Below are 16,968 nucleotides of genomic sequence, written 5' to 3'. Positions count from 1 at the left end.
ATTACATTTTAAACCCCTGATTCCATCCACCTTCTGTCGCATCTCCTCTCAAACATTCTCACATCTCCTTTTCTTCATTATCCTACCCCCTTCCCTTCCTTAAAACTCTTAATCCATTCTAACTTCTGTATCCCCAACCATTTAGCCGAATAGCAAAACAATTTGTGGATGGATTTTTAAAAGGATGACAATATTTATGCCTACGTGGCATAATGATCATCATCATCATCATCATCATCCTGAAAATCAGATGCAAGCAAAAGAAGAGGGAGACAAATAATAGACTGTTCGAGCAAACAATAAAGGAAAGGTAGTGAAACAACAACAATAGTAATAATAATAAAAGGAATAATAATAATAATACTAGCAGCTTTACAGTAAAGTACTGGAGAATTGTTATGGCTGAAGTACCTTTGCCATATCGCAGACAGTGACGTCGCTGTTCAGAGCAACCAGGTCGAAGGAGTAAACCTTGTTGGGGACGCTCCGAGCAAGGCGGGCATCTCCACAGCCGAAATCGGCCACCCTCAGGTGGGATGGTCTGCACAATCATAGGCAAGCAGTGATCAAATCAAGAGATGGGAAACACACTAAAAACTAGAATGGCACTCGGTAGAGAGCATACCTCTGCCAGGCAGAACAGTTTACGTTTTGTATCCCACTGATAGGTCACGTAAAAAATTCTTGGATTCAGATCCAGATTTTCACCTAAACCTAATCATTTCGGCCTTGTCATATACCCAACCTCTCCAATAAATTACGTCCAAATCCGTCCACACCTTTTTGAAATATGCTGTTCACAAACAAACAGACAGGGGTGAAAACGTAACCTCCATCCACCTTCGGTGGCAGAGGTAATGCACATAATCAACAATGTAGGGAGTTTAACAAAACCAATCGTACGAGTACACCGCAATCCACCGTACCCGTGTTTCACGTAGTTCACAATTCGGTTCAAAGGGTCAAACGGCCAGTTCTTCATGCTCTCCAGGTAGCCTTCATGATAATCTCTGAAAGCTTCAGGGTCGCATTGGAATATGTCCTTTGACTCACAGCCTCGGCTCTTGTACAATGTCTCATTAAGCATACGGAACCGAGCCGCCCGCAATCGAGCCTCGGCCTTGGCACGGAGCTTGGAAATTTGACCACGATTCACGTTTGTTTGATTCGCTCCCTTTTCCTCCCCACCATCATTACAAATGTTGTCACTGGTGGAGTCAAAGGCTGAACAGGCCTCTATGGTGTCTTCAAACCTAGGAGATGACAGCTCTGCATCTCTCTTGTGCCTTTTGGTTTTGTTGCTGGAGTGAAGGGAGTTGCGCTTCTCTCTCCTGCCAGTGTCTTGTACCTGTTCAGCAGAACAAGGACCTATCACATTGGAGTCAGACAATTGAGAATTTATCCCAGTAACTTCACAATTATATTTTTCATTCTGTTCCTCCTCCATTGCATGGCCTCGAGATTTGACTGTTTTTGAAGATGCTTGGGAAAGTGTCTTCTTCCTGCTCCTAAAACCAAAACCATGAGCTTCATCAAAATTCTTCCTATTTCTTTCTGGTAGACTTTTGGAGTATTCCGATGGATTTTCTGTTTGACCTTGCTGCAACATGGGTTCAGCCATGTATGCAACACCCTGTTGGACACCACTTCCATGACAGACTTGCCCACTCAATCCCTCAAAACCAACCCTGGACCTCATTCTGCTCCTCTTCTTGTTCTTAAAACGATTCTTCCACTGCTGTCGTGTGTACTGTTTTACCTCTGCTGGCATTTCCAACTTTTCACCATTTGTCTTCTTCCGTTTTCCTCGCAGCATTTCAGTGGCATCACCTTCAATCTTCCTCTTCCCTTTTTGGTGCTTAACTCTACCTTCAATTCTCTTTTCTTCAGGTGCACCAACTGACGTTCCTTTTCCCTGCCCTTTTGGTTTGTGTTGCCATTCACCTTGTACTTTACTTGTGCATTCATCATGCAGCAGGTTGTGTCTACATCCCAGAGATGCCAGTTTTGTGCCTTTACAAGCATTTCCGTTCTTTTTTCGTACAACTGGCTCATTAGTTACACTGAGACGTAAGGTTTTTTCTGCTTTTCCCTTCTTCCCATTTCTTCTCGAATGCCGTTGTTTGGTAATAGGAGTTTGATTTGCAGCAGGTAAAACAGTCCTTCCAACACCAACATGGTGGGCATCATTCTGCAAAAAATAAAAATACAGAAGTAAATAAATGAACAGGATTATATATATATATATATATATAATTAATTGACATATGTGGGAAAATTACATGCCCAGAACACAGGTTCGATTCCTGGTCTGGGCATGTAATTTTCCCACATATGTCAATTAAAAAATACAGAAGGTAATTTATCCCGAAGATTCCATCAAAGCCATAAATTGCTACAAAAATGAATAACAATAAGAACACATTACAAACTACAACGGCACTCAGTAGAGCGCATACCTCCGCCAGGCTGAACAGTTTGTTTTGTATCCCAATGATAGGCCAGATCTGGATTCGGACCTGAACCAAAATCTAATCGGCTTGTTCTTGTCACCTAACCAACTCGTCCACCAGGTTTAGTCTCAACTCGTCCATAACTTTTTGAAATATCATGTTATTTATCGCTTTTTTGCCCGATCTCTCAATGGTGAAGAATCACTTAGAAAATTAAATAATTCTCGTATCTGAATCCATATTCAGATCTTCACCAAAATCGAATCGATTCGTTCTTGTCACACATCCAACCTGTCCACCAAGTTTCGTCCAAATTCGTCCACAACTTTTTGAGATATCCTGCTATCGGTTTTATCCCTATCACTCAATGGTGAAGAATCACTTTAAAAATTCTCTGATCCGGATCTGGATTCAAATCTTCACAAACATCTAATCATTTCGTCCTTGTCACACATGCTACCTCTTTCTAAATTTCGTCTGAATCCATCAAGAAATCTTAGAGATATCTTGTTCACAGACAGACAGAGAAACAGACAGACAGGGGTGAAAACATAACCTCCATCCACCTTTGGTGGTGGAGGTAACTAGAAATTTCATGGAATGCCTTACCCCACACAGTCTTGAGAAAAAGGACATGGCAAGGGTTTTTTAACTTTTGCTTTGTGTTCCCGAGAACCATCTATATTTCCTATGAGATCTCGATATTCCCAAACGTTAAGAGAGCGAGCGGAAATTTTGATTGGTCAAGATAGCATAAAATGATGGAATATTTTGTCCTAGTACTGCTAAACTAGAAGGTTTTTGGAAGTAACAAGACGATTTGTGTTCTACAGTATTCAAGTATATAAATAAATTTAAATAAAATAAAGGTTTTTTTTTTTTAATTTAAATAAAAGCGTTTAAGGTAAACTTATGAAAAACCATGATCCTTCGTGCCATGTGGTGATCATAACTACCAAGTTTCGTGAATTTCTGCCCAACCGTTTAGGAAGAGATAACGTGACAGACAAACAGACAGGTGGAGCCGATTACAATATCAACCCGTTTTATTTTTCAAAAAGTGTAGAGATAATTAATGAAACGGTACTCTGATGACATTCAAATGGAATTTGGCCGAGATAAGTCAGACAAGTGCACATTCGTACAAGGGAAACCAACTAAAATGGATTTAAAATAAAAATCTACCTCGATACAATAGAAGAACTAGACAACACCGCATCATACAAATGCCGCGGAGCATAAGAGAGCCACCAAATATGTCACAAACAAATGGGCCAAATAATTACCAAAGAATACTTGTGTAGAACGAGGCTGAACCTGAAAACATATCTTTACCTAAGAAATAAAATCAAGGCCATTAACCAACTAGCAATTGAGAATAGTTTTATGTGATGCCTATCAGCGCAACACTTGGCTGCTTTGAGACTTCCAATCTTCACGATAACGCGGCCTTCCGATGCAGATCCGGCAGAGTCTCAAAGCGGTTGACTGTTGCGGCTGCTTTGACACGACTCACCGGATTCGAACAGGGTAACCGGAGTGATCCGACAGCTGTAACAACATCATACTGTTTGTGTGTTTGTTTTACATCTATGCCCTCTTGAACTGCTGGACAGAGCGAGTTGAAAACTGGTGGTTGTACTCGCCAGGTGTGCAAGGTGTTTTAGGGGGTAAATAAATTCATAGTCCCCTGGTTAAAGGTGAGGTTGAACCCCAATTCTCTATATCCAAATGTGTATCGTATAGCGCCATCCGGTGGGCATGGGACTCCAGTCATCTATAATAAAAATAACAACTAGAAAGAGCAATCAGAGATTGCATACCCTCACCAGGATGTGTTTTCAGTGTTTTTTTAAAGGCTTTTGTGTTAAAACAAATATGGCGGCCGAACCACAAGACCGATGACGTCATCATTTTTTTTTCTCCACATGGAGAGTTCTTTACAATGAGCGGTCTCAATTTTTTCTATGCAGTGCTTTCGGAGATATAGAGGTGCAATTTTTTTTGTTTTTTCCAAGATGGCGGCTGAACCACGTGACCGGTGACGTCATCTTTTTTTTTTCTCCACCAATTTATGCCTACATGACGCTCAAGAAATTTCATCATGATCGGATGAAGTTTTGTACTTGTCGAATTCTGACGTCATAATGGAGGCACCTATGACATCATCATTAACATATTTTATTCCCCATGGAGAGTTCCTTACAATGAGTCATGTCTCAATTTTTTCTATTCAGTGCTTTCAGAGATATAGAGGTGCAAAGTTTTTCGATTTTTCCAAGATTTTGGAAATCGCACACTCGGTCTCACACTCCGTACCAGTCGCCCTCATACACCGCACAATGGGCCCATCGCGAACGCCCTGGTCTCGCTTCTCTCCCAAGCGCGCCGAATACCCGTTCGCGCCAAACACATTCGCGCCATTTTCACTCACCTCGGGGCTCTCCTTCAGGGCCAGCACCTGCAAACCTTTTATTGGGTTAGTAAGCCCAGCATCACGGTGCAAATACAGACTTTGTTCAGGCTCCATTTCTTCCTTCCGTGACTTATTCACTTTCTCTCCCATCTCTTCAGCCCCAATTATTTCTTTTTCCTCGACGATCGTCGGCGCCCCCAAAATTTCCTCCTCCAACTCGACCTTCGCCGGCGCCCCCAAAATTTGATTTTCCAATGCGACGATCGCCGGCTCCTCTACACCCCGCGTCGCGACTCCCATAGCCCTGGTCAACTTGGCTGTCCTTCGCTCTACCTCGCTCCTCACGCGTTCTCCACACCGTGTCACCTCGTCGCGTACCACCGCGACCTTCCCGCTCAACCTGCGCCCAATGTCCTCCCCTGTCTTTTTTATTTCCTTTTTCGACTCTGCCCTAATCTTTTCCATTTCACCACCCATTTTGTTTTCCAACCCCTCCTTCATTTCTTTCAATTCCCGGGTGGATTTGTCCCCCAATTTTTCTATTTGACCACCCATTTTGTTTTCCAACCCCTCCGTCATTTCTTTCATTTGGCCACCCATTGTGCTTTCCAACCCTTCCATGTTGCAGTGTTGCACCTTGCCTCGTCCCTCATTTCTTTCATGTACGCCATCATTTGCGCCACAAGTAGCGGCATGTCCAAACCCGCTGGCACCGCGGCCTCGGCTTCCGCCGCCATTTTCTTCACCTGCTGCCACCCCTACTTCAACTGCCTCCACTACCAACTGTCCCTGTTGGTCCTGGGTCATTAATTCTTCCTCTACTACCCCCACCGGCATTTGACCGCCTTGGCCAGCCATGGTACGAATATAATTTGGTTTGTTAAACACTAAATTTCGTTCCCTCATAATTTTGAGCGTGTGAAGCGCACTCTAGGTCCAATTATCCCACTCCTAGACACCAATTTGTTGCGGCCATTTGTGCAAATTGGTGTTCAATTTGTTGGTGTCCAATTTTTTTTAATTTTTTTTTTAGGGTTCAAATCCCTCTCCTGACTACCAATTTGTTGCGGATCTCCCGAAGCCCATCCACGTTACAAAGGGGGGATTAAACCCCTTTTTCCCCTTGGGTCTTCGTGTCCACGAGGCCGAATCGCCACTTCCGCAGCAAGCGTGAAAAAGGGTATCGGGTCGACGCCGCACGTACCTTTGACCCACGCTGCCCCGAAAGCGGGGACCGGACCTCGCACAAGCCACGCTAATCGAGTACGCCCGAGTGGTATGCGTATCACGTGACTCGTGCCGTTACTTTTATGGAACCCAATTCGAGCGGTTTTATTCGTACTATGCGAGGCCAATTAATGAAAGGGATGGGAACGGTCAAATAAGAGGAATAACACGATTTATTTATAATGTACAGGATTCGAAGAGACACAGAGCAGGCACTTAAACAATGTTACTTAATCCCCAGACACAGGGCCCACTCACGCACACGGGGAGAAGAAGAAAGGAAGTTCGCGCGCCAAACGCGCTTTGCCGTCGGTCGCTCCGGGACAGCTCGCCCGGCGTGACCCTCTGGCGGTCACGGCACGTATTCAGGAAAAGGCAGGCAGGAGGAGATCGCGCGTCTGTGGCCCGGAACGGGTCGTCTTCTCAAACGCGATTAATACAGCACAGCAGAGCGCAGGGCACGGGGCACGGGGAAAGTTCATGTATAACAGGCAATTCAATTCACTCATTCTGCAACTCAACTCGTGTTCTCAAGCTCAACTCGCACTCCAGCTCCACTGATCTGAACTCAGAACTGTGCACACGACTCAACTCAGGCTCAACTGAGGCGGGGGGCTCAGAGCAGGGTTTTATGGCTCCGCCCCGGCCTGACCCGAATGTTCCATGCTCCGCCTCCCGTTGCCGTGGTTATCCACTCCCCTCGAGGTCTGATTGGCGGCTTGCGCTTACCGGCCACTCCCCCTGCAGCTCCTCCGTTCGGCCTTGCCAGACTTGTTGAAGGCCTACCACGTGGCATTTCCAGCCCAAAAGAACACCCTACTCACGGGCCTACTCAACGCAAAACTAACACAGGAAAGGAGACTACCTTACATTTACTAAAATAACTGTACTATCGCGAGGCTACATGTTGTGGTGCGTCTACCTACGAGGGGGATTATCCTTTATTCCAAAACCACAACAATAATTTAATACGAGTCCATTATTGATGAATACATTATACTGAATCAAAAAATTTACAGGATTTTACAGAAATTTACAGAGGGGGTGTGACATACCCCAACAGACGTATTAGAAGAAGCCTTGGGAAAAACGACCTCAGCCAGCGAAGTACCCTGACCAGCATCACTCCACTCAACAATTTGAAACATCCTCCACGTAGAACTCAAATGGCAGGTTGCCCAAAAATGACAACTCAGGTTATGTTCACAACACTGCCTCATTAAGGGGGGTAGGGGGAAATAAAGCAGTGAAAAGATAATGAACAGAAATCATCTTTATAATCAGATAACTTTGTGTGTTCACTGATTTTGTCTGGACCCAAGGTATTAGCATTAAAGGAACTGCAATATTGCTTCTCATATTAATGCTGATAAGAGTATTTGCATTTATCTAACAGCAAAATAAACAGCAATCATTCTATATTACTGTAATAGAGCTATGCCATACATGTGTATGTATGTATTATGTATGTATACGTGTGTGTGTGTGTGTGTGTGTGTGTGTGTGTGTGTGTGTGTGTGTGTGTGTGTGTGTATATGTGTGTATGTATGTACTGTATAAGTGTGTATGTATATGTGTGTGTGTGTATGTGTATGTATATGTGTGTATGTGTGTATGTATATGTTTGTGTATGTATGTGTTTGTGTATGTATGTGTGTGTTTGTGTATGTATACGTTTGTTTGTGTATGTATATGTTTGTTTGTGTATGTATATATGTGTGTATGTATGTATGTGTTTGTGTATGTACAGTGCCTATAGAAAGTCTACACCCCCTTTCAAAATTTTCACCTTTTGTTCCCTTAAATCCTGGAATTAAATTGCATTAAATCAGGCTTTTTCCACCTATATTTACACATCATAACCCACAACTTCCTATAGTCCAGTGGATTAGCTCAACATATCAAACCAATTGTTCATTTTTTGATAAAAGCACCAAAATTGGCACAAGCATAGAATATTATATACTAAACAATTTCTGATATGGAGGCACTTGAAATTTTACCTCTGTCGGGCAAGGCAGCCATTTTCCAAAATGGTGGCCATATGGCATTCACAATATAGATAAGCCGCTCTAGATGTCACTTTATGATTCTAAAAGTCGTTTTAAAGGTGTAAGTTGGTAATACTATTGCACCAGAATATCAAACAGAGGGTTCACATAAAATATATATGGCCGCCATTTTTCAAAATGGCCACCATTTAACGAAAATTTACGATTTGTAAAAATTTACCAAAATGGTGGCGATTTATTGAAAATTTCAGTGCCAACTCAATCACATTACAAATGAATTTAATAGCGACCACAATCAACCTAATAATGTGTTACATGTCTTTGCAGAGTATGGTGGTGGTGGATGGTGGATATTGTGATACAGAAGTGGCGGTTGCAGTAATCGGTGACCCGATAGCACATAATAGCGACTAAGACACTTAATTAATCATGTCAAAACGGTTCAAACTTGTGGACACATGTGCATCGCCTGCAGATCAACAGCCAGCTCATACAAACTGGGAACTTTGTGTTATATGCGAGGAGCAAACAATGGAGTCGCCTCGATGCCCGGCACTGTCGAAAGGGTCAGACATTGGAAGAGGGTATAAGTCACTTGCTGATAACCTTGTCAAATTCAATGAACTAAGACAGTTACCAAGAACATTGCAGTTGGACAGAATAGATGGTGGTTCTGGTATTGAAGCTGCTATGATTGCCAACGAGGCTAAGTGGCATCACACATGCATGCTCCGCTACAACAGTACAATGCTGCGAAGAGCAGAGAAAAGAACGATGCCAAGTGTAGCAGCTACGTCGAGTGGAAGTGGTGATACTCCATGCAAACGGACTAGATCGTGGCCTGCTAGCACAGAAACAATTGCAAGCGAGCCTTCATGCTTCTTCTGTGGACATTTGGCTGGTAATGATGGCCTTCATGAGGCTTCAACATTTCAGATTGACCGCAATGTACGGGCAAGTGCAGCAGTTGTTGAGGATAGAGCTATTGGCCAGGCTCAGTATGGGTGACATGGTGGCATTGGAAGCCAAATACCATACAAAGTGTTTGCTGGCCCTATACAATCGCGCAAGAAAGGTCAAGACAGATGCACAGCAAGGGACAGATAGCGAACGTGTAATTTACGGAATCGCCTTTGGTGAACTTGTGATGTACATTGAAGAAACTTGCCTGGAATCAGGAACTGCTCCAGTCTTGAAGCTTGCTGATCTGGCACATCTCTACATGTCAAGAATGGAACAGTTGAGAGTTGCACATGACAAAAGAGTAAATACCACATGACTGAAGCAAAGACTCTTGGCCCAGCTCCCAGACCTGCATGCTCAGAGTAAGGGGAGAGATGTTGTGCTGGTATTTGATGAAGTTATCGGTGCTGCATTAGGCAAAGCCTGTGATGGGGACATTGATAGTGATGCTGTTAACCTTGCACATGCTGCACACATTGTACGTCAACACATGTTCGAAGACTCAGTGCCTTTCAATGGGTCATTTGATGGAAGATGCCAGGAGAACTCTGTGCCAAAACTTTTGCTTGCCTTAGTAAGCATGGTGCTGGAGGGCCCCAGCATCAAGGACCAAAGCCTGGTGTCTTTGACACCAGCAACACTGGCTATTGCCCAGCTTCTGAAATATAACTGTGTCAAGCACAGGCGAACCCAGAACCCGAACACTACTCCATCAGTCAGACACGATACCTCCCAGGAAACATCTCTTCCAACATACATTGGGCTAATGCTGCATGCAAAAACTCGTAAGAAAGAACTGGTAGACGGGCTATTCAATCTCGGCCTCAGCATCTCATATGACCGCGTGCTGTGCCTCTCTGCTGAGATGGGGAACAAGTCTGCCAACGCTTTCGCATGGAGCAAGTGGTTTGTCCAACCACCATGCATGGCACCATATTCACAACTGCTGCTGTGGACAATATTGCCCACAATCCGAGTGCAAACACAGCCAAAGACTCATTCCATGGAACAGGAATCTCATTGCTGCAACATCCCACTTGCGCAGATGCTGTAGTAGACCGTGGTATTGTCATAATTGGAGGCAATGTTGGCTCGAAGACGGTTGGTGATCGACCACATTTCTATGCTGATGTACCGCCTGTTACATCCAGCATCAAGGAATCTACTGTTCCGGCTACCCATGTCACCTCCCTGCGAAGGAGTAATTTCAAGACCCATACCGAACAACAGTACAGGTGGTTGGAAAACACGCGACATGTCCTTGATGACGACGAAGAGAAGGACTTTGAGAACATATCATGGGCTGCATACCATGCAAGCCATCAAACCCCTGGTGATCGAATCATCACACCCACTGCCTTACTCCCCCTTTTCCAGGAGTGTGCCCACACTATGGCTATGATTAAACACTCAATGGATGTAGTGAAGAATGCTATCGAACATCTGAACACAGGCCAAACACCAGTGCTGACATTTGACCAGCTGCTATATGCTCTCGCCAAACAGATCCAGTGGAAGTGGCCTGAGAAATATGGAGAAGATCAATTTGTGGTGATGTCCGGTGGTCTCCACATCGAGATGGCAGCTCTGAAGACTGTGGGTGACTGGCTACGTGGAAGTGGATGGGTACAAGCACTGGTACAAGCAGAGATTACTGCAGCAGGAACAGCAGACTCCTTCCTCCAGGCAGCACATGTTACACGTACAAGAAGGGCACACCAAATCACAGCTGCTGCCTTATACATTCTGCAACATCGAGCCTATAACCACTACAGTGTTGCCAATACAGAAGATGGAGACCCCAGTGGACTTTGATGCCTGCTGTAATGACAGACAACAGAATTGCCCACAGTTTCAGTACTGGGCAACAACAATGGCACTGGATATTTGCATTCTAATCTATGTGCACTCCATACGAGAAGCCAATTTTACTAGGTATCTGGATGCACTGACAGAACTGACTCCATGGTTCTATGCACTAGATCACACAAACTATGCGCGCTGGATACCAGTGCATCTGAGAGATATGGCTCAACTGTCAAAGTAACACCCAGACGTTTACAGAGAATTTAGTGCTGGTCACTTTACGGTGCAGAAGACCAAACGGGTATTCTCAGCCATCACTATTGATCAAGCACATGAACAGAATAATGCTTGCATCAAGGGTGACGGAGGGGCGATTGGCCTCACAGAGCACCCAAGTGCTCTGTGGCGGTGGATGATTGCTGGCCCAGAGGTTGCCAGAGTTATTCAGGAATTCGAGAATGTGGAGCTTCACTGGGAAAAACAAGTAAACTTATGTCACCATGATCAAACATCAAGTGTACAGAAATCCTTTGCAAACGATGTTCGTTCACTTGTGAGTGTAATCGAGGAACTGGGCAACCCTTTTGATGAGGAGAGCCAAGACTTACTTGTGCTTGATACCAAAGAAATTGCAGACCCTTCAGTATTGAAGACAGTCCGTACTGCCAAGAACCTAGGCCAAGAACAGTTTGATCAATTCACAAAGGAACGTCTCCTAGACAGGACCAAGTCAATCGATGATGTACTTCACCGTAATAAGTCTACGTCAACAAGTCACTCTTGGTGCCTAGGTGAAGTCTCCCTGCCTCAGAGAGTGCTGGTGGGCATCCTTGGTTCTCGTGTCGAAAGAATTCATCAAGATTTCCATCCCGAGTCTGACAGCCGATATACAACCGAGAAAATAATTCCATGTCACTCTTCAGGGAGGCAAACTGTTGCAAAGCACCTAAGGGAAAGCAACAGTTTGCCTCCCTGAAGAGTGACATGGAATTATTTTCTCGGTTGTATATCGGCTGTCAGACTCGGGATGGAAATCTTGATGAATTCTTTCGACACGAGAACCAAGGATGCCCACCAGCACTCTGAGGCAGGGAGACTTCACCTAGGCACCAAGAGTGACTTGTTGACGTGTCTGCAAGGCCTTTCCAATGCGCAATCAGAAGCTCCTAGTGTCACCAATATAGTATTAGATGGAGCAGTCATCATTCAAATGCTGAAGCCAGGAACTGCAAAGACATTTCTTGAATATGCCAGTCAGGTGTTCATCCCATACATCTTAGGACAGCTTCAACATGCATCACGTCCAGATCTGGTCTGGGACAGCTATGTAATTGATTCTCTAAAAGCAACAGCCAGGGCAAAACGTGGAAAGGGGGTTCGCAGACGTGTTGTTGAGTCTGCACTCATACCAAAAAACTGGCAGGACTTCTTGCGTGTGGATATCAATAAGACAGAACTGTTCAGTTTCCTGTCAAAAGTACTCATCCATTCATTCGATACTGAAAACAAGGAGCTGGTAGTCACAGATGGGGACCGGGTACTCTGTGTACCACCACAACAGGACAGTGACTCACTTGCACCATGCAACCATAAAGAGGCAGACAGTCGAATGTTGCTGCATGTAGCACATGCTGCAAAGCACGGACATCACCAGATACTAGTACGTACTGTTGACACCGATGTTGTGGTGTTGGCTGTGATGGTAGCTCATACACTACCAGATAAAGATGAACTGTGGCTAGCTTTTGGAACAGGAAAGAGTTTTCGCTACATACCAACCCACAACATTGCAGCCTGTCTGGGTCCAGAGAAATCACGTGCGCTTCCAATGTTTCATGCCCTAACAGGGTGTGATACGGTGTCAGCCTTTGTTGGACATGGAAAGAAAACTGCATGGGCTACTTGGAGCTCACTGTCGGAGCTCACTGATGCACTTTTGCGACTGGCACGTGCTCCCAGTGGGATCTCGGAACAAAGCACGAGTGTCATTGAGAGGTTCGTCATACTCCTCTTTGATCGAACAAGTACTTGCACTGATGTTAACAAGGCTAAGAAGAAGCTGTTTGCAAAGAATAACTCTATTAAGCAAATTTCGCCAACACAGGCTGCTCTAGAACATGTTAAGAGGGCTGTTTTCCAGGGTAGCCATATCTGGGGCCAGACACTGCTTCCACAGCCTGCACTTCCTTCTCCATGTAGCTGGGGTTGGATAAAGACTGATGATGGACTTTATCAACCAAATTGGACGACACTTCCTGAAGCATCCAAGACCTGCTATGAGTTGATCTCCTGTGGCTGAAAGAAAGGATGCCGTAACCGCTGCAAGTGCAAAAAGGCTGCACTTAAATGCACAGCTCTCTGCTGGTGTGAAGGAGAATGTCCAAGAAACTAATATACCTAGCAGTACGTCAATTTTTACATAAGTTGAACTGTTTTAAAGCAATATGCTCAGATATGATCCCATTTTGTGAACATGCGGCCATTTTGAAAAATGGCGCCCATAAATATTCAGGCCAGCACCTGGATAATAATATTCTGGCAGAAGATCATGAGCAATTGGCAGCTCTAAAGTGGCTATTAGACACAAACAAAGACATCTAGTAGGCATTATCTATATCGCTAATGCAGCATGGCGGCCATATTGGAAAATGGCCGCTCTGGCCAACGTAGGTACAATTTCAAGTGCCTCCATATCTGAAATTGTTTACTATGCAATTATCTATGTCTGTGCCAATTTTGATGATTTTATCAAAAAATGAACAATTGGTTTGCTAATCCGCTGGACTACGAGTGAAAAACAAATTCTACAAATTTCAGAAAATTAATTATGTGTGTGAAACTGTGTGTGTGAAAAATTAGTTAAGAAAAAAAAAAATTTCACCTTCGTTGGCGGAGGTACCCCGGTTTAGAATAGGTACACCGTATCCCTGCGTGTCGTAAGAGGTGACTAAAAGGGTTGGCGTCAGGAAGGGCATCCGGCCATAAAAACATTGCCTCAAAAAGAGAACCATGACAATTACGACTACATATGGGCAGGGTACAGCCCGAAGTACCCCGTGGGGGACCCCACTCCCTCTCGTCAAAACTCAAGGTGGGGAACCCGATCGAAGCAAGGGTGGAAATTTATGACGACAAAACGTCTGATGCCCGACGTGGAGATCGGTTTCTGAGATTTGGGACATGGAATGCAGGGACAATGACGGGGAGATCAGAAGTGGTGGAAGTATTGGTCAGAAGAAGAGTGGACAATGGACATATGTTGTGTGCAGGAGACGAGATGGAAGGGAAGTGGTGTGAGAATGGTGAAGGGTAGGCAGGGACAGAAATACAAGTTTGTGTGGCAAGGGTGCCTGGAGGGCGTGAATGGTGTTGGTGTCCTGTTTTCTGAGGAGTTTGTAGACAGTGTGGTGAGTGTGACTAGAGTGAGTGAAAGGTTGATGATGGTGAAAATGATGATTGGAAAGCTCTTGGTGAACATCATCTCGGGATATGCTCCGCAGGTTGGTCGGAGCGATGAAGAGAAGGCCAAGTTCTGGTGTGCGATAGAGAAGCTGATGGAAAACGTGAAAGATGAGGAAGTTGTTGTGGTAGGAGGAGACCTAAATGGACATGTGGGAAGGAGTATGGACGGTTTTGAGGGAGTTCATGGGGGTTACGGATATGGTGTGAGAAATGGAGAAGAATGAATGATCGTTTTAAGGCCATTTTCCCCGCTAGAGCGGGGGTTTGGTGAAAGGATTTTGGAGTTTGCTGATGGAGCTGATTTTTTTATTTGTAATACTCAGTTCCAGAAAGAGGATAATAAGCTTGTTACATACACGTCAGGTGGGTCGACGACAACCGTTGACTACCTGATGGTGCGTAGGCAAGATAGGGGGCACCTTCGGGACACAAAGGTGATCCCGGCGGAGGAGGCTGTTTCACAGCACCACTTGGTTGTCTGCGACATAAGGGTGAAAGGTGCGAGGAGAGCTCGGTGGGTGAAGTACCAACCGAGAATGAAGGTGTGGAGGTTGAAAGAGGTGACAGTGAGGGAGGCATTAAAAGAGAGGCTGAGTATGGTGGAGGATGATGTGGTTGAGCTTGAAAGTGGTTGGATGTCAATGAAAGATAGTCTGTTGGGAGCCGTTGGTGAGGTATGTGGATGGACAAAAGGACCTCCGAGGCACTCAGAAACATGGTGGTGGGCTGATGAAGTTGGAAAGAAGATCGACGAGAAGAGGAAGAGGTTCAAGGAGTGGCAGAAGGTGAAGGGTATGGGGGCAGAAAAGGCAGAGCCTGAAAGTTATAAGGCAGCCAAGAAGGCTGCAAAGAAAGAGGTAGCAAAGGCACAGCCGGCATGTAGGAAAATGTTCGGAGAACACTTGGATTCGGAAGAGGGTCAGAGAGCGGTATTCAGGATTGCAAAGCAGATAGCGAAAGAGAGGTGTGATGTGATGGGGGTGAGTTGCTTGAAGGATGAAGTGGGACAAATCGTTGTGGACCCAGATGGAATTAAAGGAAGATGGAAGAGATAAATGGAAATGCTGTTGAATGCAGAGAATGAATGGGATGGCAACATAGAGAGTAACCCAGTTTTAGGACCGGCAGAGAAGATAACCGAGAAGGAAGTTGAGGAAGCGATAAAAGCAATGAAGAGTAGAAAAGCGGGAGGGCCGACAGGAGTTGTGGGAGATATGTTGAAGGCAGAGGGAAATTGGAGTGTGAAGAGAATGACAGAGATCTGTAATCTGGTGGTGACAGAAGGCCACATTCCAGTGGATTGGGAACCGAGTACCCTCGTCCCTCTATACAAGGGGAAAGGTGACCCTCTGGACTGTGGCTCGTATCGAGCGATAAAGTTATTGGAGCATGGAATGAAGGGATTGGAAAGGGTGTTGGAGGAGGAGGATAAGGAAGAAAGTGAAGATTGACGAAATGCAGTTTGGATTTATGCCAGGAAGAGGAACGACAGACGCGCTTTTTATTGTGAGGCAGTTGCAGGAGAAGTATATGGAGAAGAGGAAGAAGTTGTTTCTTGGGTTTGTTGATCTGGAGAGAGCATTCGATAGGGTTCCACGTGAAGTAGTGACATGGGCATTGAGGAAGTTAGGAGTGGAGGAATGGTTGATCCGAGTAGTGATGGCAATGTACAAAAGAGCGTGCACAGCTGTAAGGACGAAGGTCGGGAACAGTGGTGAGTTTGAGGTGAAGGTTGGAGTGCATCAGGGGTCGGTACTAAGTCCACAACTATTTGTAGCTGTGATGGAGGTGCTGGCTCAGAACGTAAAGGAGGATTTACCGTGGGAGTTGTTGTATGCAGATGATCTGGTGTTGATTGCAGAAAGTATGGATGGACTGAAGGAGAAGATGAACAAGTGGAAGGAATGTATGGAGACAAAAGGTCTGAAGGTGTATATCGGAAAAACGAAGGTGATGGCAAGTGGTAAAGCATGTGGTGAGGTGGAAAGAACTGGGAAGTGGCCGTGTGCTGTGTGCAGGAAGGGTGTTGGAGTGAATTCCATTCAATGTACAATGTGCGCTGAGTGGGTTCATCAAAAATGTAGTGGTTTGAGAGGGTCATTAACCAGTGTGGCAGCTACATTCAAGTGTAAGGTGTGCACAGAGGGAGCTGCAGATGGAGGAAATGTTGAGTTGGATCTTGGAGATGCCGTGAAGCTGGAAGGTGTGAAAACATTTTGTTACCTTGGAGACATGCTGAATGGAGAAGGTGGATCAGACTCGGCAACGGTTGCTCGAGTGAGATGCGCATGGAAGAAATTTCGGGAACTGAGTGGCGTGCTGACGAGGAGGGGAGTGTCATTGAAGCTGAAGGGAAAAGTGTATGCTGCATGTATGAGAAGTGTTATGATTTATAGGAGTGAGACATGGGTAATTTTTTTGTTTTGTTTTTGTATACAGAGTCGAGGCTCGTGAAAGAGCTAACATTTATCAAACAAACAAATCAAACAAACAAGCAAGCAAAGTATATAAAAAGGGGAGCGGTCGACAAGATGGGGAGAGAAGGGGAGGAAGCACACAAACACAACATTTGAGAGCAGGGACATCGGGAGATGTGTGGGAGGGAGAGGGCCTGGGGGGCATAAAACGC

General features: G+C 45.0%; 1 protein-coding gene across 4 annotated transcripts in view; it reads right to left on the bottom strand.

The window, feature by feature from the left end:
• RRP8 (ribosomal RNA processing 8) overlaps window positions 1-16,968 on the bottom strand; it is a 58,289-nt gene that overhangs the window by 13,489 nt on the left and 27,832 nt on the right. For 3 of the 4 annotated variants that reach the window (XM_078766133.1, XM_068132214.2, XM_068132215.2), the window contains exons 2-4: window positions 7,152-7,307; window positions 927-2,191; window positions 412-541 (exon numbers count right to left, since the gene is read on the bottom strand). In XM_078766133.1, coding sequence (XP_078622259.1) covers window positions 412-541; window positions 927-2,191; window positions 7,152-7,307 — 1,551 coding nt within the window. Of the gene's footprint in view, window positions 1-411; window positions 542-926; window positions 2,192-7,151; window positions 7,308-13,758; window positions 13,825-16,968 lie in introns of all 4 variants that reach the window. The other variant, XM_078766134.1, reaches the window with a different exon arrangement.

Source organism: Myxine glutinosa, chromosome 12 (genome assembly GCF_964187855.1).
Source record: "Myxine glutinosa chromosome 12, kmMyxGlut1.1, whole genome shotgun sequence".
In the NCBI taxonomy this organism is placed as follows: Eukaryota; Metazoa; Chordata; class Myxini; order Myxiniformes; family Myxinidae; genus Myxine; species Myxine glutinosa.
The sequence above is the reverse complement of the archived record's forward strand: the minus strand, read 5'-3'. Positions and strand labels throughout refer to the sequence as shown.